This window comes from Uloborus diversus, chromosome 3 (genome assembly GCF_026930045.1).
Source record: "Uloborus diversus isolate 005 chromosome 3, Udiv.v.3.1, whole genome shotgun sequence".
Lineage (NCBI taxonomy): Eukaryota > Metazoa > Arthropoda > Arachnida > Araneae > Uloboridae > Uloborus > Uloborus diversus.
In genome coordinates this window covers 157,975,067-157,998,521 of record NC_072733.1, presented here as the reverse complement: position 1 = coordinate 157,998,521, position 23,455 = coordinate 157,975,067, and the positions used below count along the sequence as shown (strand labels likewise).

The window sequence follows — 23,455 nt, the reverse complement described above, 5'->3', positions numbered from 1 at the left end:
TTTACTTCCTTCAGTTTTGGGGTAAAAGAGCTCGGCTCTGTAGGCAAATTCAAAGACCGACCAACCGACCAGCAGTGTCTAAATCTGTCTTGTTAATATTTTTCCGACCGTTGTTAGAAGGTCCTGAAATAACTGTTGCACATTCCTGTTGGCTTACAACAGCAAGCTAAACTCTTTAGTGTTTTCATTATTGGTATAAAAGTAATATTAATCTGATTGCTTTGAAATTGTATTTATTGTATTCTTTAAACTTAATATAATTTTTTTTTACATTCTTTTTAAAATTAAAGTATATTTTCCCCCAATTGGGGGAACTAAGTGTCCTGTTTGCATTTAGTTGTTGCTTTTTAATCTATTGTTGCTAAATGTCACAATGTTGTATGTAATCTCAGTATTGTATGAGATTACCCTAAGCACCACCTTGTTTTTTATTATATTTGGGATTATATAACCGCTTTGCATTTGAATCCATCTTCTTCAAATCTTAAAATACAATAGTAAAAATCATATACTTAGGCAGGGTAAAATAGGAATTGTTTTGTGAGATGCATTAAAACTGTAACCTTTTGTGTTATTTGCATAAGCTTTATCCTTGTCATTAGTATAGTAAGCTGGCGGTTTTTGGGCAGGCGGTAACAGTTGGTCAATGCCGGCTTTCATTGCCTTAGCCGGCTGAAGCCGGTCTCTACCGTCTTGGTCTTAAGACGGTTAAAGCCGGTCGTTACCATCTGAGATAAAGACGGTCAAAGCCGGCATTGACCGTCTTTTGCCGCCTGTCCAAAAACCGCCTTTAAGGCGGTAAAAGCTGGTCATTTTCACTAGGGTAACTGGTCCAGTTAAGTTCCTAAGATTAAGTTCCTAATTTTTTCTTTTATTTACAATTATACAACAATTTAACCAAAAATGTTGAATTCATTTTTATAGGTGAGTAAGGCGTAATATCAGAACGTTTTGAGCTTATTTATCATTGATTTTGCGACGAAAAGCGTAAGCTTTCTGTTTTTCGCACGGTCAAGAAAATTTCTGCGAGAAGAGGTCCCATTTAATCCAGCTAATCAGAGAACTTGGCGAACGATTTTAGGTGAAAATTAAATGTAAAAATTTTCATTTAACTTTGCAGAAACTTTTACAGCACTCAAAGGTGTATTTTTCATAATTTTTTTTTAACTGTAGATCTCCGATCAACGCTTTGTCAAGTTTGTTGGTTGAATTTTTCTTACCTTGTTTTCAGTTCGATTCTTTTCTTTAAAGTATTTTATCAAGCACTTTACTATAGAATGGAATAAATTAACTAATTTTGAGACATTTCAAACCAATTTACCGCTACTGTGAGCAGAAAATTAAAATTTCGAATGGGGTTTGAGGCTTTTTACGAATACCAGCCATTTTAAAGTAATAAGCACAATATTAAGGAATAAATGAACAAAAAATTAAAGTCAAATGACTTTTAAGGGTCAACACAATGCAAAAATAATAAAAAAAAAAAACGACGTATGATAATTTTAATCATGAATTTATTCGAAAATATTTGAGTGTACGAAGTCTTTTGTGGCGTTTTATTTCTCTGTCTCTTTGTTTTTTGACCCATTTCAAAATAAAAGATTCGTCAATATTTTGAAAAAACTACAGGGTTTTATTTAGAATGACATAGGAATGATGGGAAAAATATTGGACTTCATATTCGAATTCAGTTTTGCGTTATTTTGGTGTTTTACTAAAAAATTTCAAAGTGTACGAACACTTTTGGGAGCCACTGTATAAGCTTAAAAATGTTTTCTTCTGGAGAAGAAATGCACTGACCCGGATGAGGATCGTACTCACGCTTACTCAGAAATCGGATAATGAGACTCACGCGCTGCTCAGAGCGCTACTGAAGTTCGCAGTTCCCAACGAAACAAACGTAGTAAAGGAACTGAGAGAAGACGCACATGCGCTTTATTCCAAATGTCGGTGAGGTGACGGTATCACCAAATGATTGGTTTTTCCCACATGCCCAACTCGCCTAAAGAAGTTTTCACTTCAATAATGGCATGGAGAAGGAATAGATGCCCCATTTCGCCATTCACCAAATTGGTTTCAATTCTGCATTTGAGGTACATCGCATTTGATGACATATCGTCGCCCCATAGCAAGAGTAAAATAGCTCACTGTTATTCCTGGGTTTCGATACCTTACTGTTGTTCTGAAACGACGATATACTAGATAAATATAGTTACTTTAAGAAAAATATTGCCACGTATAAAATAACTGATAAATCTGTTACTTACCTAATACAAAAGAAATTTAGCAAATGGTTTTTCACAAAATTTCCTTTTTTTTTTGCGGAAAAAAAGGATATGCGACCAATGAAAAGTACAAAAAAAAAAAAAAAAAAGGCTAGAAAGGTAACATTGGCTTGGAATTGCCCGACTGTAATTTTAAAGAATTAAATTTTTAATGAAACATGTTTAATTTTAAATCTTCAAAACTACTTTCAGGAAACTTGTTTTACTAAATTGGAAACCAAACCAACCCCAAAATTATAACATCAACCACGACAGTTGAATGAATGAGCGAAACAATTACATTTTATTTCTATGAATGATATAGCTATAATAGAAACAGTGACAGTGAAGTTCATTAATGCCTTTAAATCGACTTTTCTTTTTGCCAGTTTTCAATAAAAGCGCAAACAGGCATTGCGTAATGCTAATTTATATGTTAATGTGATACGTCATTAGAGAGGAGCCACTTTTCGCGTGTTCTGAATTCAAAACACGAAAGTTATTATCGGAATTGTTTTCATGAAATCGGGAGAACGGTGATATAAAAGATCGAGGAAAATTTATCGTCATTCGTATTCAATGGCGGTCGCAAGCGCTGAAGTTTCATTGCTGTAATTAAAGTAAATAAATCTCTTATAAAGGGCCTTTTTCTCAGGTTTCTTGACATCAAGTTTACTTTGTATCTGGGAAAACATATATTCTGTTACACATTGAAAAATAAAAGTCGTCCCATTTATAGAACCTTGTGCCTCAAAATGACTAGTTTTACACGAGAAGTAATGAAGAAAAAAAAGCAAGTAAAGATTTTTTTTTGTCTAGCTATTACTTCTTTTATTTCTGGATTGTTTTCTTTAGTACATTCTGAAAATACCAAACACAGAAATAAGTTCCGTTGCATCGTATAGTTCTGACAACAAGACGCTTGAATTTGGATAAGTTCATTCATGTTTGAGTTGAAAGAGGAGCAATTCATAAATTTGCCCAACGCCCAAAGTCATTATTGACAATGCAAATCGGCTTTCCTCACCCCATGTTAACGAAGGGAATAGCTCAATACTCCTCCCACCGGAAATCATCTAAAAAGGTCGGACTGTATTTCCAAATATGTTAAAAATATCACCCCAAAAACAGAGAAAAATTGAGTTCAGAAATAGCATAACTAAGGCAACGAAATAATTTTGCATTTTAAACTAAGATTTATCATTAAAAAACAAAGAACTCTAACTTTATTCAGTTGCACTCTAAAGCACTAAAACTTCTACACAGCTTTTCCTAAAATTGTCCACTATCACAAAAGCAGACTTTAAAATATATTTTATCCCATGTCGCGCTTTCGCGTTGCAAAATGAAAAACTGAAAGCAATTGAAGAAAAATGAAGCCCACAATACGCACAAGAGTATTTTTTGTTCTGCTTTATCACAAATTACAGGGGAGAATTAAAATGCTTTTGTTTTGTGAAATCTATAAGTTAGAAAGTCAACGTTTTGTGAATTACTACGTGTTCATGTTTGTCAACGATCTTCAGAGATTTTTGCCTTAGTTGCAAATTGCGAAATTATTGTGTAATACATGTGTTTCTGAGTTTCAAAGAACACCCCTTTCTATGTAACACAAGTTTTAAGGTTCTGAGCTCTAAACCAAAGTCACATATGAATACTTATATTAATTATAGTTCAACTAATAATAGTTCAAACGATCAAGAGTTTTTTTTTGCATTGAAAAAAGATACCCTGTAGCAAAAAAAAAAAAAAAAAAACACGAAACATGCATTTGAAACATTACAAAAACGTTGCAAATGTATAATGCAATGTTTTTGCGATTCGTGCGTTACTAACGAAGCTTTGATCGAGCTCGGCATGTATCGAAAAGTAGCGCCGGTGCCCCTTGCAGAGCAGCATAAAAACTAACCTGCGTTTATTTGGTAACGTCGCTAATTCACTAACAAGTGTAGCTTTTTAAGGGCAAACCAGTCTGCAATTGCTTGTAACAAACAAAAAGAAAATAGTTTTTTTTTAGTGCGAACTTGTGCAAAAATATGTTTATTTCGATGGTGGTTTAGTTTTCCGAACATGTTTCTGTTCCGCAAAGAAGTTACCGCAGTTTTCTCTTTTGTTCTGTCTCTATTTTGCTCTAATGGCAGTGGTTCTTTCCATCTCATCTTATTTTACCAAGAAATATCTTTGTTGCGTCACAAAAAAGACTTTTTTTGGCAATTAAAAACCAACCGTTAAAGCAAGCATTTTATTTTTATAAAATATAATGACATGTTAATCCTTGCAAACATTTCTTCGTAAACGCTGAAACAAAATCTTTTCGACCTGAAGATCTTCTTTTATTGCGCAGGATATCGACTTAAATTGTCGTTATGCCAACAGTTCAATCATGACATTCCATCATTCATACCGTTTTCCGATAAAATACAATTGGTTGATTTTTATGATGCAATTAAAAAATATCTCGCACGTTTTATAAACATAATTTATATTTCTATGGTATTTTATATTTCTATGAAAACACGAATTTTTTTAAATCTTCGGAACGAAAAACTAAATTTGAGTTGACTTTTTGTACATGCAAAACTATGTTTTCTATAAAATTAACAATCGTACTGGGGTAAAATTTCGAAATTATGATCTTTGTCAAACAAGATTTAGTTAAACACGCTAACAAGACAATTAGTAAGAGTCGCTCAATATTTTAAATTAGTTGAATTTATTTCAGAAACATAGCTTCACTTTTTCTTCGTATTTATTGTTGTGAAGGCTACAATTTGAAACATCATTGAAATCACCTTTTTCTTCTCAATTCCCACCCTTTCAAGATGAAGCTCATGCATTTAATAACATGAATTGCCACTTTACGAGGGCGAAGTGGTCTATAACTTCCCATCAAGTTAATCCAACCGGTTTAATTCGGCATTCTTACTATTGGATCATATGGGAAACTGCTGAGAAAATATTACTAGAAAACGTTATGATCTATAATTCCACAAAATACAATAAACATGTTAAGACATTAAGAGTAAGTTAAATACTTGTTTACTATCATTAATATTATTGAGAAATACATTTTTACTTTTTCGCATTTTAGGGTTGTGCCATATCCTCCCACTATTATTTTTTCTAAGGCTGTAAAGAACATACGAGAAGTTACTTAAACACAGGATCTCATACGTTATTAATGTACGTTTTTTCTGTCTGATTAGTTTTTTAAACAAAAATGGGCCATTCCACGGAAAATGGTAATTTTGTCCCGCAGGTGACGCCTCATATATTTCATTAAAAATACTAATCTAAAAGGATGATGATAAAAAATGTATTGCTTAACAAATTACAAACGAATGTGTGATTTTTTAAGCAAAAGATTTCGTCATTAATATTTTAAATATAATTAGTTTTTAATGAATTATATGAATCGTCACGCGCGGGACAAAGTGACTACTTTTTCATGGAATGGCCCAATACATAATTTTTTCAATGGTTTAAACTAGTGTTTCTCAACAAATTAGATATGTTTCCTTTACATTGGAACCTTTGCTCTCAAAATCTACAATTTATTTTAACATTAATATATTAAAACAGCAAACATATTAACTAATTCATAAGCAAGTTACAAGAGGTTGACTTTGGATGTCCCGCACGTGACGCATGCAAATAAATTAAATTTTAAGTAACAAAATTGTTTAATAAAAATATAACTGTGTCAGGAGTATCCCCTTGTATCAAATGTAAAGATTAAAAAAAGCTGACTCCTGTTTAACTTAAATATTAAGAGATATGACAAAATGTTAATGAAATTTAAGCGGCTTTTTGTTGCACACGTGACAGTGGAATGTCCCAACTATGTTTAATCATTTAGCTGTTCTGTATTTGTTTTCAAATGAAATAAAAAAATTAAGTCAAATTAAAATTACCGTTTTAGTAACAAAAATGAAAACAATGAGAATTAGTATTTGATTAAAACAATTTACTAAGTATAATATCATAATTTAAGCTAAATATAATATTACGACACGTATATATTGCAGTCAGTATATCTTAATAAACTGTTGATTATGATTGCAAATGATTAATTTTGATATTGCATTGCGCACTGCTTTAACAGTTTTTTAATTTAAACAAAAAATATCATAAAAATATCAAGAACATTGTGGCAAACGACATTTCATATAAATTGCGTACATATAATACCATGACAAACATTAAAATCAGTTTTACGTTCGTAAATTTTAAGGAGCACTCAAAATCCGCGACAATCAGTGAAATGCTTTTTGAAATAATGCGGCAAAAATTCATTTGAACATATTATCAATAAAATGGTAATGTAGTCTTAGAAATGTGTGCTTCTTTATAAATTGATTTTATCTGATAAACATTGCTTCGTATTGATTTCACGTGAAAGAATATTATTCAAATATGAAAAATAAAACTGTTTAAAAGCATATTATATTTATGTTATAGATAAAATCTACCTCAAAAAATATTTGTGATGTTGTTTATAAGTTATATAGTCCAAGAACAGTTCGACAGAAAGTCTTTGAAAAACTTTTTCGCGTGCAACAAAGGAAAACATTCAAATGAATTTATATATGTCAACTGCATTTTTCTATTACCGGCCATTCTCCGTCAGTATGATAAACATTGACTCTCTCATAAAAAAAAAAAACTTTAGAAATTTAACCATTTTGGAACGAATACTAAAATTTGATTAAGTAATACATCGATTCATTAAATTAGATATCTAAAATATAAATAAGCTCTTTGAAATAAAATAATGCAATTTCAAAAGCAAGCTCGTTTCATTCGGAAAGAAACCATATATATAACGGTTACTATTTACTCTGGCAAAACAGCCGGTAACTATCACGTAACTCTCACAGAAAAATTTTACTTATAGGGAAAAAAAGTTTATTAAGTGGTATGCTAACATGAAAATACTTTACCATAAGAAAGGCAGGAAAATTACTTACTAAAATGAACACTGAAAGATGCTGAAAATGACAGAACTTTTAAAATGTCCATTTGCTGAATGATGCTTCAAATAGCAGGCCATGGATCTCCTTTGATCAATATCCTCAGGTTTTTAAAAAGCTATATATTTCATTGACCTTTTATATATTTGGTCACTATCTGACGTCACTTTTGTCGTCAGGTAAGAAATACCCCGAAAAAAAGGGAGTCACTTAAGTGTAAGCAGTGTGCTTAGATGCTTAAAGTCAGCCTTATTGGGTTGCCAGATAGAAAATGACATCAACAAGTTGGCGATTCTTTCAGATAGGTCAGGAAAACAGAGGCCTCTTCCTGTTCAGTCTGGGCTTCTACTGAAATGTCAAATTCAGAGCATCGTTCAAAAAACGTAAACTCGCTTCAGATAAGCCAACAGGAAATGCTGCAGGAACACATCCTAACGCATTGAGGCATTTTTTTTTTTTTTTTTGTATGAGAAGGACCTTGCTTAGTTTCGGAAGTCATAAAAAAGAAAGAAAAGAAAAGAAAAAAAGGAGTCAAAAAAAAAAAAGAGAGAGAGAGAGAGAGGAAAGAAAAAGAGAAACTGTAATGATAACGATATCGATCCTAAATTTTATTAGAAATATAATTGCATTCAAAATAAATTAATTAATTAGCAAAAAAAAAAAAGAAAAGGGAAGAGACAGAGAGAGAGAGAGAAAAAGAGAATAGATAAGAGAAATAGTAAATGGTAACGCTATTGGTGCTACATTTCAGTAGAGAGATAATTTCATTAAAAATTATAAAATCAATCTTCGGGTCATAACATGAAATTAAAAATAAATTTAGCTTGAAATAGATATTTTTCCCTTTTATATACTTAACTAGTAAAAAGAAAAAAATATGCATAGAAATTTTGTAAAGAAGAAGATATATTTATGGTATTTATTATATTTTTCAAGATTATACATATGTTATTTAAGAATCATCCAAAAGCTATTTTTTACGCTTCTTTAATTGTACAGCAAAACTTCTTTCCAAGAACTTATCTTCTGATTCCAAAGAAATACACGATATCAATTTTATTAATTCGTTCAACGCCATCCATCCTTACATCTGAAATTTTTGAACCTCCTAAACATATGTACACTTAAAACACTTATGTGTGAGGGAATGTTTTTAAATTTTTGTCCTTCTACTTCTGTGGGCAGATCATATTGAATGACACCTTTTCTTCAAGGTATGTCACAATGATTTAATATTTTTTAAATATCCCTTTCATTGTTTTCTCTAAGAAGGTACTACCAGTTTAGGGAGAAAAGCACTGTTAGAGATAAAAGCCCAGAGGGAAAACTATCCACTCTCTCATGCGTCAGACATAAAACAGGTTAATTGATCACATAAACGCCGAACACAGATCAGACTAACTTCCCTAGAAAATCCGCCCTCTCCTTGCGGAAGACTGATTTGAGAGATTTTTCTCCGCTTTATTTATAATTAGAACGGGGCTCATTTTATATCAAAACTAGCGGTACCCGCACGGCTTTGCCCGTAGTATAAAAATTCAAATGTCATTTGGTTCGCCTGCATATTTACAAATAATGGATAATGAATTTCTCCCCAATTTACTGTATTAATTTGCTCGTCCACTAGTCCACATTATGGTAATTTGTTTGTTCAAGTTGTAATAACTTGCTCGTAAAATTTTCTTAAAATTGGAATAGAAACAGAGTAAAATCGAATTTTCGAAAAATCACTTCGAGGTGCTCACCCTTATGCTATGAACTAATTTTGTGCTAAATTTCATGAAAATCGGCCGTAAGGTCTAGGCGCTATGCGCGTAACACACATCCAGAGATCCAGACATAGACTTTCAGCTTTATTATTAGTAAAGATTAAATGACGAATAACATTTTTTTAAAATCAATTTTCATTTCATAAAAATTATGTTACAGTAAGCATGAAAAAGTATTTTTACTTAAAAAAAAATATATTTTAAATTTCAACTAGAGGAAAGAACCTTTTGCGAGCCTTTGTGAACTTTGTGTGGCCTCCCCCCTTCCTCCCAGAATTAGAAAAATCAAGTTTTGAAATTGATCATGAACAATTTTATTTGAAAACTATAGATATTCATTTTGTAAGAAGAGAACATCCTCGTAACAAAATGAGCATTAACTTTAAAAGTTAAAATGGCAGCATATGTTTTGTATCCAATTTATTATCTGCATAAGAATTCACAGCACGCAAATTTTCAAGACCTTTGGTTCTGCCGTTGTTTCAAAATTGAATTGAGAAAATTTCATGTTGGTACATTTTTAAACGTTTTGTTTTTTACCTTTATACCACGGCTGCTACGTACATGGATTCGTTTTATTAAAACCCAATACAGTAAAATCAAGCATTTATCGTTACTACTTTTCTCTTTCATTTCACTTTAAAAAAAAAAAATCTCTTCTTGGAATTTTAATTCTGAAACAAGTGTTTGCTGAAACAAAAATGATTTGCATCTGTATTATTGGTTTAAAAAAAAATCGTCGGACAGATAGTGATTAGATGTCAAAAATTTCAGCTGGAAACGTTTACAGATTTTTAGTCCACTTGAAAATGTATTTATGCACCATTTTAGAAATTGCATAGGGCCATAGAATAAAATAGAGAGCAACTATCAACGAATGACAGAAAATCAGGGAAATAAACAACAATCCCAAAATTCAATGCAACGAAATCTTTTTTTACGTTAATGTATACAAATACTCTACGTACATTCTTGAACTATAAAAATCAAGATAACTATATGTTACAGCTAAATACCAAAATTGGTGAATGTCAACATTCACTATTTAATGTTGACATTCCCAAAACACGTGTCTGTAACCCCCGTGTCTGAAACCCAAAACACGTGTTTCTAACCTTATTGATATTTACGCATTTTTAGCGCTGTTGTAATACTTTAACGAAGCAAGAGAGAAAAAATAAAAACAGTTATTTATATTTCTACCACATTAGTGTTCTGTATGATACGAGCACTAAATCATTTTCTATTTAACGATTGTTCTTGCGGATTCTTTATTTCTTCTTTCGGGAAATCTATGGGGGTTTCAACGACAGCGCAGTCCACTTATGTTTGAAACAAGTCATTCATTAATCCTGTGGAATAACGTTGTTCAAAATTTTCTTCCAAAGAAAGTAGAAAATGAAACTAACTAAAATGTTCAGAAGCTTGATTCGTTTTATCAGCATCATTTTCGCTACAAAAAAAAAAATAAAAAAAATACAGAAATCTCGGGGAAAGCGATCATTTTTGGCTTTCGTATTCGCTGGAATAGTACTTTGTTAATTTTCAACATTTTACACTTGATTAAGGGAGTTACAGAGATAAAAAGTTAAAATGAAATTGCAGGAAAGGTCAAACTGTATGTAATATGCATGAACTAAACATTGACTGTATATAAGTTGAATAAATACCCCTTGTACATTAAAAGGAAAATAAGAAGTAACAACGTCAAACAGCACAAATTGCAGATTACTGCAGACACGTTTTTCGGCGTTACAAGGAATGCCTTTTTCAATGCAAAAGAAATGAGCTTATGGACGAAAAGACATCCGACAAAAGCCAAGAGCCAGCGAAGCAGGCAGCTTAGAAACTATTCTACAAATTCTTTATTATTTTATACTTTTCGAATTGGTGTTTGGTTAACCCGCTATTTTTAGTTTTTATCTAGTTTTAGTGTTTATCTGGCTCTTGTCTTTTGTCGGATGTCATTTCATTCATAAGCTCATTTCTTTTGCATTGAAAAAGGCGTTATTTGTAATGCCGAAACATATGTCTTCAGTATGCAATTTGTGCTATTTGACGTTCTTATTCTTTATTTATAGACTTACATACGAGCCGAAATATGTATGATTACCCTTCAAAATCCTCTTATACATAATAGCGAATGATCGAGTAACGCTCCTGACGTCATCAACAATGAAATTCGCTCAACGGCATGATAATTTGATAATATTTTTTGGTAATGTTTGACATGCAGGGAAAGACTTTATTTTGACAAGGCTGAACTGAATCCGGTCACTTAAATGTTTTACTGGTAAGACTGCGTCATTTCAGGGGGATGAAGAAACGAAAAGGTGTTCAACAATGAACGCTATCCACTGGAATTTAGGGTTAATCCACTGGAGTGAGGGTTAAAATGTCAACTATAAAAATATCATCAAACAGACAATTGCTTCGTTCAAATGTAGAGACAGTTTTCACTCGTCATACCATGACGGGCGATTTTCTAGTAGATAACAATAGGTATGTTACCTTCTTTAGGTTTTAAGCATCTTTAATAATTATTAAAAGCTGTGTTTATTTAACAACCTATTTTGCTGCCAGGCTTTAAAATCTTCAATTACGTCGGTAATTTCTCACGTTGCTAAGAGAATCTTAATGAAATATATTTATGATGTAGTGGTATGAGTTTGGGGACTTAAAAGGAAAATCACGTATTCCTTTATCTGTTATCCGCATTCGAAAAATTGGTTTCCCTGCCTTGAACTGATAACTTAGAGTTATAGAAGTCGGAAACAATGTATAACCGGAAGCAGTTAGGTATATGGCCAAGAGAGCTCTCACGAGCCTTTTAACCTTTTTTTTTTTAATTTTTAATTTGGAAGCTCTTTGTTATTTCTAAGCAAATGATTTTATTTTTTAATCTATCTCGTCCAAATGTTACAGATTGATTTCATGCAATCTGGAGGTAACGCGTATTTTGATTGTACGAAAAGCTTTACTGATACTCCATTGAAGCTCGTAGGAAGCTTCTCGGGGTTAATTTTTCAACAAACGGTTTAAACAATTCAAAATTTTGGTTTAAAAGAATCTAAATTGCCGATAACTAATTAAAATTGATTGTTTTAGTTATCTGCATGTATGACTATAATTGATGTTTTGGCCATTTTTACTCAAAATTATTATTTAGGATTGATGATAAAACATAAACAAAATTTGGCAGACGATAAATAAAAAATGCAGCAGTAGAGTATAGTTCTATTCGTTGTATTTATTTATTTCCTTTTGTTGTTGCTGTGCAGGCAATTTTTTTAAAAAGCGATTTGTCAATTATTTGTCATTTTTTAGTTTTAATGTTTCTCGAATCGTCAAGATAATTGAATTGGATTATATTGTACGAAAATAAGGGTTTAATATTACTGAATACTTTTTTGTGTATTTCCTGAAAATAATGGAATTCAGATGTAATTCAGATATAAATCAGAATTCAAAATAATTCATGATCATTACAAGTTTTTAGTATGCACGTAACTAAACAAGTGTAACCATAACTGGTCAAACCAGTATATTCAAATTTATTTAAAAAGCATATGTAAATCACAGGTTAAAAAAAAAAGGAAATTTTCACAGCTATAAAAGTGCAATTTCTAAGTCTACCTCCGTGAGAATTACTGTTTTCCATAAACTAGAACTGCAACATCACAGTTAAACAACAATTCAAATTTGAGAAATTCCCCTTAATCATGCCCATAACTAGTCATTTACGCTATATACTACGAACCATTCCATTTAATTAGCATCTATTTATGTTTTATGCCAAAATTTTTCCTTGAAATACGATTATAGCCATTTTTTTAAAAAACTTTTGTTCATATGTGCCCCAGGTATGCAAATATGTGGAAGACACTTTTTAAAAGTACTTAAAGTAACTAAAAATATATTTTATTAAAAAAATACTAAAAAACACCTAAAATACTATATAAACAGGAGGACATTTTTGTTTCCAAAAACAGATATTATTTTTTGAAAAATGTAGAAATGAAAAAAAAAAAAAAAAAAAAGTTCACATGTGCTCCTTTCCCCTGTAAATTTAAAATGTCAAAAAATAAGGTATCAAAGTTTCATGAAAATCTGAGATTATCAGGTTGAATACCTTGTTAGTTTGTCCCGCCAAGGCCAAATAATGAAAAATATGTAAGAATTATTACCGAAGAAAAATTTAAATATTATGTAACCAAAAACTACATTTTTAAAAATAAGAATTGTTTTTAAATTGTTTTTAATTTGCGTACAGCAGAAAAAAGGGCATGACTAAGTGATGAATAAGTAAAAGTCAACAACGTCATTTTTCAAAATACATTCATGTTAAAAGTTTTCTGCTTTAAAATAAAACTTAATTTTTGCAATCAATTTTATTTATAAATTTTTCAACATAAACAATTAACTTCTTTTTTCTCGCAATATCCAATAGGTAATTAAATTTTAAGTTCGCAAGTTTAATTTATTTTAACTCACATAATTTAATAACGCGCAACAGAATTAATTACATATTGCGTCATACAAACCATTTTCCAATTCGAGAAGTTTATGGAAATATATTTTTATTTAAAGTTTTTTGAACACTTTTGGTTACTTCAAAAAATTTAATAAATAATTATAAACATTATATGTACTGAGAAAAGTGCATTTAGCAATAGTAGTCGCCGTTTTTCTCAATAAAATATCGGCTAAAAATGGCAACCCTAACAACTGTCTGGCTTTTGGGATGTGCGGTTATTCTTTGATCTGCTCCAGGCTTTCTGTCTACTCTTGGGGAACTCATCCTGTGGTCGTTAGGTGATGAGGGCTTTTCACGTTAAAAATTTCCAACAGGAAAAGCAATTCTATGGTTAAACATCCTCTCGAAATAACAATTTCTTCGGAAATCAATTTAAACCTTAAAGTTTTTACGACAAATGCCGTCTAATTATCAATTATAAACAGCTATACATAATTCATACATTAATGTATAGATATCTCACGATTATTTTAATATATTTCATTTAACTTTACTACTGCGTTACTAATAAAGATTTAAAAATATTTTCTGAATCGAATTTGCTAGTTATTTCAACTTCTGGGAGAAATGTTGACAAATACGAATTGAGCTTTGGCACACTCGTAAATACGACTGAAGAGGTCATGCGACTAGTAACCCAACTGAAAAGATGCTACAATTTATTTCTATATTTCTTTTTTATTTTACATAATACAGGAAATATCCCTTCCTAACTTCATCAAAAGTTATATTTTAGTATTTTGTCCGAACTTCGTTTTTACAAAAAAGCTAATCATTAAACTATTTTTAGATTTGAAAAAAGAAAAAGAACGTTTATAAATTAAATTAAGATCAAAATAAAAACTTCAGTAGGAAGAGATGTAGGAGAAGCGTAATTGCACGTTGTGCATCTGTACCCCCCCTCCCCCCTCCAGGACAATGTTTTTCTGTATCTTTTAAGAAAAATGTCGTATTTTGGCCAACGCTGTTTGTTTATTTATTTAATTAATATTTGAACAGTTAAAGAAACATTAACAACCAGTCCCATTATACCACCGCTCGAACTTGGTTTGATATCAATTTCAACCGATTCGCATCGCGAAATCGCTATCGAATTCACAAGGGCCTTCCAAATCGAAATAAAGCCAATATTTATAGTCGATTTCAATTCAACTGCTCGGTAGTCAAAGAAGCTCTCGATTTAGTTTGTTTGGAGAGTTTTGATATTTATGCTGAATTTTGTCGAATGGTGTAACTGCGATTTTAAATGTGAAGAGGTGAAGGAAGATACTTTGAAAGGGGTTAGAATAATTAATGCACGGTTTTAATTTTCTGTTTTAAATAAAAAGAATAAAATGACGGATTAGGATAAATTGCGCTTTTTCTCGATGTCTGAAATTATAGTTAACTTGCAGTAATACTTTTTCCCCCAGAAGATTTTTACGTTTCAACCAATCTGAATCATTTCAACCTACGCGAAATGAATTTCCAAAACGAAAAAAAAAATGGCTTGCTGGAAAAAAAATATTTTAGCTATAGGAAAATGTAATATTATCAGGGAGCAGATGAGTAAAAGATTCCAAACAAGGGGGGGGGGGGAGAGGGGAGAATGATTTCATGTAGAATTGGATAAAATAAACTAGAAAAATAAAAGTACGAACCTTCTCCCACAATTTGACCTTTTTCTTGAGCAATCATGAACTGCCCTGTAGTTGATGTCCTATCCTTTTTTTTTTTTTCTTTCCTAATACATTTCTTCTCGCTCTTTGGTTTGAAGAAATTTGGCAAAAAATGAAATCAATTCAATCACACTAAAAAAATCCTAATGAATGCTGGATGGGAAATTTTTTGCTAATTTGACATGTTCCAAGTTCTAATTCCCCAAAAAATGCTTTAAAATGTAAAGAATCCGCCATAAAGTAAATTAGATTGTTAAGAGTAAATCCATTATTCAACTTGTACTGAGAATATTTACTATCAATCATTTTTGCATGCGTTAATATTTCTTATAAGATAGTAAAATAATAAATTTTAGCAACAAACGATAATAAGCAAAACCTAGGGTTGCTACAGAAGAAATTTAAGCTGAAATAAATATATAAATTAATATGAAACAATCAATGCTGCGCAGACGATAAATATTAGTTGGTTCCATAGAAGTCTTTAAAATACAAAATAATTTTTGTTATGATATTTTTAAAGCAAATAGAAAACATGAAAAGGAAAACTGAAATTTGTGTAATATTACAACTTTTAGAAACATACATTGAACACTTGACTGTAATTCTTGATTGCGAAAACTTTTAATTTGTCAGAAACGAATTCTGGATCATTTTTCCCGGAGGCAGTTTTTTTTTTTTTTTTACTAGTACGCTCTTGTGTGAAATTTTTTTTTTCTGCCTTCCCAAATAAAATTCACGAATATTTTTTTCTGCTCTAAACTGATTTGTTGCCTTTCTCCGTTTTGAACTTTTAAAAGTTTAGCAATGTGAAAATTATCGTCTGACAATTTAAAGTAATTAAATGAAAACATATTCGCAACTCCAACAACTATAAGTTGCACTGCAGCCACTGTGTAATGGTGGATGAAAAAGGTAAAACAAACGCATGCCGTAACTTATAACTTGCTTTGACGCTTAGTGAATGACAGTATTTTTTCATCGTGTTTGTGGGAAGTTTTCTTTTCTATTCTTCTGAAATTACATTTCATCACAAACTGTCTGAAGCCTGTAATTTACCCCAAAGAAAACACGTGGAATGGAATGTATTACCTTTTTCTTTAGTATTATTAATCACCGCAAGGTAGCGTATTCGAGCTCTGGAGTTGCGAATAGAATTATTCTACTGCCGCATTTTTTTTTCTTGTCGTTTGCAAAATTTTGTCAGCGCAATAAAACAGTTCATTTCTTGTTATTTTTAAAAAACAGATAAGAAAAACAAATGGAGTTTTTGGAAGTCCGATAATTGCAAAATATTTTTGTAGAATATATTTAAATAAAAATATAATTATCATTTCTAAATATCATTTTTAGTATATCTTGCTACTGCGCATAGTTGTGCTTCATGGTGTTGATCTGGAATATTTCAGTTTAATTAGAAAGTAATGATTGATAGCGTTTCAACTGTTATGAATTCAATTAACTGATAAAAAATGTGAAGTCAACAAGGTAAGAGTTGAAATGAGTAAGGTAAGAGTTGAGTAAATTGTTTTTTCATGGGAAGAAAAATCTAAAATATACTAATTGTATCGCTTTAATCATGATTATTTCACGTCGCATTCGCTGAATATAATAAATAAACAAACGACGCTATGCTTTGCATGTGCTGATTGAAATGCAATAAGCAATTAAGACCCGATTGGGTCGAAATCACACGCGGATCAGGTCAAAAAAAAAAAAAAAAAAGTTATATTCACTTGTACTGCTCGGTATCGAGTGGCTACGTACAAGAACAGCAACTCGTAAAGTTTGTTTCGCTGCTTCCAATAGCGAAGTTCGTCAACGAGCAGTTTTAGCACCGAATTTCTGCTCGATGTCGAAGGACGAGAATCGCTCAGACTATTTCTGTGCCATAAATTCAAAGTTTTGTAGTTTCTGATTAAAAACGGTGGAATTGGTTCAGAAAAAAAAAAAAAAAAAAACAATCAGGAAGAAATTCGGGCAGTAGGAGGAGAAGGGGCACGTTGAGCCGCGGGGCACGATGGATCGGTCTCAATTATTTTAATATTATTATTATTATTTTAAATTTATAACTAACAAATAGCAACTACGGCCCTACAAATCCTTTCATGAAATCACATGGTACAGTTATATTGAACAAATTTTATTCCAGAAAGTGTTAATTTAGTAGTGCTGAGTAATTTTCAGAAAACTGCAACTTTATTTCTTTTAATAGGTTTGAATAAGATTGCAAAAAAAAAAATATTAAACTCTTTTCTTGAAGTAAGTTTGTTTAGTTCACAATTCTTTGTATTTAAAAAGAAAAAAGTCTCAAAGAGAAAAATTATGTCATTTGTTGAGACCAAGAACGTGGGGTACGTTGGTCCACTTTTTGTGGGACAGAATGAACCGGACCAACCAACCCCAAGTTTCTTAAAAACATTTTTTTCTCTCTTAAATCTCAGTAACTATAACAATATTCAAAGTGATTGTATATTATATATTCGTTTAATTTCGTTTTACACATACTTGGGAAATAATACTAATAAAAATTTATGGGAAAAAAGCAAAGCTATTTTTCATAACTATTTAGCAAAAATTATACTAAATTAATTTTACTAAAATATTTTTTTCCCACATCTGCACCTTTTTATCTTTATATTTTCGGATACTCTTCTAAATTTTTGCAGACAATTGTTTTCATAGAATGAAATATGTATTACATGCTATAATAAAATTCCTGTACATAAATTTTTCCAAACGAGCATTCTACATAAAAAACAAAATGAAACAAATAGTTGATTGAAAAAAAAAAATAGGCTGTTTCTTAAGATTATCTAATTTAATTTTCTATGTTTGATTTTATAAACTAATGCAAAGATTTCAATTTCATTGTCGTTTTTCTTTGAAATATATTGTATTAGTTTAGCAGGGATACACACAAGATATATTACGTTAATCAAAAATACGAGTTAAAAATCATTTATTAATACATCATCTTCTTTATGAAGCTTAAAAGCAATATATAATAAGAATAATCCTTACATAATAAAATATTCTTTTTACTTTGTAGTCCTATTAGTTTTTTCATCCAGTGGTAAGAGCATACTACGAAACTTTAAAACTTGATAGTGAGCAAGGTTATATATTTCGGGAAAAATATTTTCTTATTGACACACTACTGTACTGACGCAGTATAGGTTACTGATTATTGATACAGTACAAGTTACAAATCATTCATTGTAATTGGTATCTAAGCAAAACTGTCATATTATTAATAAGTTTTCGTTGGAAATATGATGATTTATTGCCCTGCTTTTTTAACCTTGTTCATATCCGCACAGGCTTATAGATATATGCGCCCTGCAGTGGAACATGTGAACAATTGAAGATATTTTTTTAAAAAATAGCAGTAAGTAAAGGTATATATATTTAATCTCCGAAATATCTACGACACAAAGAAAGGACTAGTCAATCCTGAGGACAGTTTTGCTATGCGAAATTTATAATATTTTTTGAAAAATAAAGAAATTAAAAAAAAAAGTTCAAACCCTTTATCCCTACATATCGTCGTTTGAAAAGAATAGTGAAACAACTGAAAAAATACCGAAAATGAGATTTTTAATTGACAATACTTTAAAGAAAAAAGATATTTCATATGGAATGAGACACGAAGTCATAGAAAGAAAAGTTGCCGGTAGATGGCATCTTTGATTAACACCTAATTTGATCTAAATTTGATTAAAATTTCTAGGAACCCTAAAAGGCTAGCACAAAAACTGCATGAAATGTACAAAAAAAAAAAAAATTTTCCGATTTTAAGCGGCATTACTATAATTAGGAGTTGTTGTGAGAGAAACAACGATAAATTACAAATCGCAACAATTAAAAAAAAAGGCTCCCGAAAACGTGCTTTTTTGAGTTGTGTCACTATTCTTTTCAGGCTGTGATATGTACAAATGAGTAGATTTTCGAATAGGTTGAGCGAAGTGGGTTTCGTAACGGAACGGTCGCTCCAAAACGGTTGCGCCGTAAAGGCGGTATCGAAAGGGCTTCGCCGAATAGTCCCATTTCGACAAACATTAATGTAACTGCACATATAAGTGACGTTCAGAACTCAGTGTTTGCTCAAGAAGTAGCACTTTTATATTCCCAGATATCGCTTAACACCTTTTTTGTTAACTTTAATCTGCATTAATTTTCTCTTGTTTCTGCAATACTGACGACGAATGAGAACAAATAAATGAGCAAATTACAAAACGTTTTCATATAAATTAATAAATTTGTTATTCTGAGTTTCATGATTTGCTTGTATGCAAAAATACCTTACAATTTTAAAAAAATATACTCCTTGCTTCTTTTTTATTCTTCCTGGCATTTTTTCTCATTATTCATACTATTTATCATCCTTTACACATTAATCTTATCTTTCTCGACTTTCTTCTCATCATCATCATCATGAAAAAAAAACATCTTTTATTAAATTAAAATACAGACAAATGATTTTACCTGTGCTCAAACGGTATAGTAAGGTAGATTGGTCACGGTTGTGCCAGGATTCAGTTGTAACAGTCCTCATTTTAGTGAATTTCTAAAGAATACCAGGAGGGTGACGGGGACAGAGGAACGGCGTGCCCGTCTGAACACGTTTTACTGTATTGCGCCAACCATCGCACGACATTAATCCTAACTTATTACTCTTTGCCATACAAAAGAAAGAAAATTCAACCCGTTTATTTTAATAATTGTTGTTACATGTGTACAGATAGAATAATGAAGGTTTTTACTCATTACGAGTTATAGATTAGTATTTACATAGCAGTGACTAGTTTGCAAGTAAACTATTTTTATTGTAATGGAATTTTTATTTTAATTAATTTATTATTATTATTATTATTATTACTATTATTATTATTCTTATTATTGCTACTACTTTTACTATTATTATTATTATTATTATTATTACTACTATTTTTACTATTATTATTATTATTATCATCATCATTATTATTACTACTACTACTTTTACTATTATTATTATTATTATTATTATTATTATTATTACTATGGCTATTATTACTATGGCTCATTATTACTATTATCATTATTACTATTATTATTATTACTATTATTACTATTACTATTATTATTATTACTAATATTACTACAGTTTTACCCGAGCAAAGCATTCGCGTTTGCAAGCTATAATTCAAAAATACGATATTTTCAACGGAACTTTATGGGCGGTAAAAATAAAATATAATGATATCTTAATGAAGTATGGAGAAAGCATTTAAGGATGCGCCGATAAGCAGATTGGCTGATTACTGATTGCTGATTAATTGGCTGTTGATAATCGACCGATTAATGATCATGATGATCATTTGTAATACACTATCAATTTCTCCAAGCTTTTTTATCGTTTATAATTTCTACTTCAGAAATAATTAATAGTTTATTTCTGAGAGAAGAATTATTTTTCTCTATTTTACATATTTTCCGAAAATAATTTCAATATTTCATTCAATTCCTTTGACCCAATTTCCATATTATTGTTAATAAAGATACATTATGCTAACTAGACATGAAATTTTTTAAAAAAATAGGAGGGTAGATTGTGGTGAGTAGGATAATTTTGGAGCACTTTCATTTTAAATTAGTTTTTTAATTATGAGTCGCCATTTAATTTAAGACTTTTATTCTTTATAAAAATTGTAAGGTTATCTAGTTCTATGCTAAAAGAGAAAATTATCGACACGTGAAATATGCTGTAACATTGTATACATGTGTATAATTATTCAAAATAGAAAAAAATAAATTAAAATGTCATTACTTCAACCACCAGTTTGTAAATAATAATAATAAAGTATGTAAGTATTTTTTTTATAAATCAAATGACATTGAATAATAATTAATGTTTTGTTGAGTCAAAACTCAATAATTAAAAAGTAAGCTGTAAAATGTATGGTATGTAATCATGTGTAGATACAAAGAACGAAATGAATGAAAAAAAATGTTGTGCTATCAAAAGCTGGGTTGAGGGTATCATGCTCGAAGGCGCTTATAACGAAGTGAAACGTGTGACTTCTAAGCATTTATAGTATTTTCGCGGATTTGTTATCACAATCCTTTTTAAATAATGGGCAATAGGATCGATTGGAGCAGAACATTCTTTAGGCTGGATGCAAGGGCCGTTTTCGTTAATATTAAGCTTGTTGCGGGATCGAAATATATTATCCTATTTGAATAATGATTTTGTGAGTTTTAAAACTTGACCAGTCTCAAGTTTTCCGCCATTTAGCATTAAAAAAATGAACATTGAGGAAAAAGTGTAAACAAATCACATAGAAACGGCAAAAGTCTCCATTTTTTCCAATTTCAGGCTCGTTGCGCAATCGGATAAAGTCTGATTTCATTTTTTTTTTTTTCGTTTTTTTCGTTTTTTTCGTTTTTTTTTTTTTTTTTTTGTTAAGTATCCACGAAGCGCAGCTTTTCCGCGCTAAAACGACACGGAAATAAAGAATCAGTTCTTTCGTCTTACTCCTATATCCATTTTAATACATTGTACTTCAGTGAAGAAAATGGAATAACTTTGCTTTTATTTATTCCATAAATACTGCTCGCGTATACCCCATTGATCGCTCCGTCTTGGAACCTTTGAAAAAGCTATAAATATTGAAACATAAATGTTAAATTTTTTTCCAGAAGTTTATGTTGTATTATGATAGATATTAATTTGCAATAAAAGTGATTTTAGATAATTTGGTGTATTTTGAACCAGACACTACCAAAGCATTGTCACGAGTATCCTTGATGTGTGCTCGCATGCGACATTTTTTTTCAATGAAAAAACGAATACGAAGACAAACGCCACCCTTTACTATAAATGACATCTTTCTTCCAGCCAACTGGCGTACTACCAAAAATATTTGGGCAGTCAAATGAAAATTTTCGCAATCTAATCCAGATATATAATCTTCTGTTTTGTTATCTAGTATACCCTATAAATATAGCAAAAAACGCGTGTAAAACTTAAAAATAATACAAAATAAATAAGGGACCACAATCCCTTAAAACCGAGTTAGAAAACAGTGTTTGAGAAAAAAGGAAAACAGAAAAAAAAAGGAGAAGAAGAATGGCCAAGCATAAATACGTTGAATCCAACTTAAGTTCCTAACTAACCAGCAAGCTAATTAGGAACTGAGCCTTAGCTCTTCTTTAACTCAAATATGCACAAACTCAAATTGCGTCCGAAAAAATTCCTAATGCTCCTAATTAGCTTAGAACTAATTTCAGTTTATGCAGAAAAATTAGCGCTTTTGGTTGGTGCAAAAACTTTGCAAGTTCAAAGATTTTTTTTCACCTCCAAATTAGCGAAAGAAAGTTAACTGCCTTTTTTAATTCATACATTCGTTAGTTAGAGTATCGCAGGGATGGGTAATACTCCCCTAGAATTTTCTGAATCCGACGGTACCCGTCTCGACTCCATATTCTCGGTCATAGCTGCGACACTACGACAGACGGGTGCAAACACACGCAAATCTCTAAAATCATTCCTGTTGTAATATATTTTTGTGATTATGCGGACTGAATATATGTATCTCAAAAAATTCTTACCTTTCTCTGATGTTATTTCTGGAATCTGGTTTAAAAAAATCATCAATTGCTGTGAAGTAACATTCATGGAAATTTCATAGCTAAAATATGTTTTCTTACAAAATGTAAAATCATTTTCCTTTGCCTTTAAATTCACCCGACCCTTTACCAAGTGTATTATGCTCCAACTAAAATATTAACAATGTTCACATAATACATATTACCGCATAAAAGTATGAGGCACGTGCTGAAACCTCATGAGATCGGGGCCTCGGAATTGTTGGATCCGTCAACACAGATGTAATTAAATTGTGACTCACAGATTTTTGCTTCTTTCCGAAATAATGGCTAAACCGTGTGCCTTAGTGACCTTAATCTGTCAAAACAAGACATAAATCTTTGCTTCGAGTGTGAATCATTACGCTTAAATAAATAAACTCTTTCACAAACCGACACTGTCCACACACTACTTTCGCAACAAAATTCCTTTTTACTTGCTATACTTTCTATTTTCAGCGAAAGGAATTGAAACGCATATATATGCTATCATAAAAGCAAATATGTGTGAACACCGTTGTCTATGTGTGTGTGTGTGTGTGCTATAATACTACCCTTTTTTGCCTATTGCTTGACGCATCACTTTTAGATCTAGTATTTGTTTTAAGCATCTGTGTGTTCA

At 31.0% G+C, this 23,455-nt stretch overlaps 1 protein-coding gene across 1 annotated transcript in view; it reads right to left on the bottom strand.

The window, feature by feature from the left end:
• LOC129218270 (uncharacterized) overlaps positions 1-22,951 on the bottom strand; it is an 88,792-nt gene extending 65,841 nt beyond the window's left edge. Inside the window, exon 1 of the mRNA XM_054852497.1 lies at positions 22,798-22,951. Coding sequence (XP_054708472.1) covers positions 22,798-22,864 — 67 coding nt within the window. The 5' untranslated portion in view covers positions 22,865-22,951. The remainder of the gene's footprint in view (positions 1-22,797) is intronic.
• Positions 22,952-23,455: the final 504 nt, after the last annotated feature.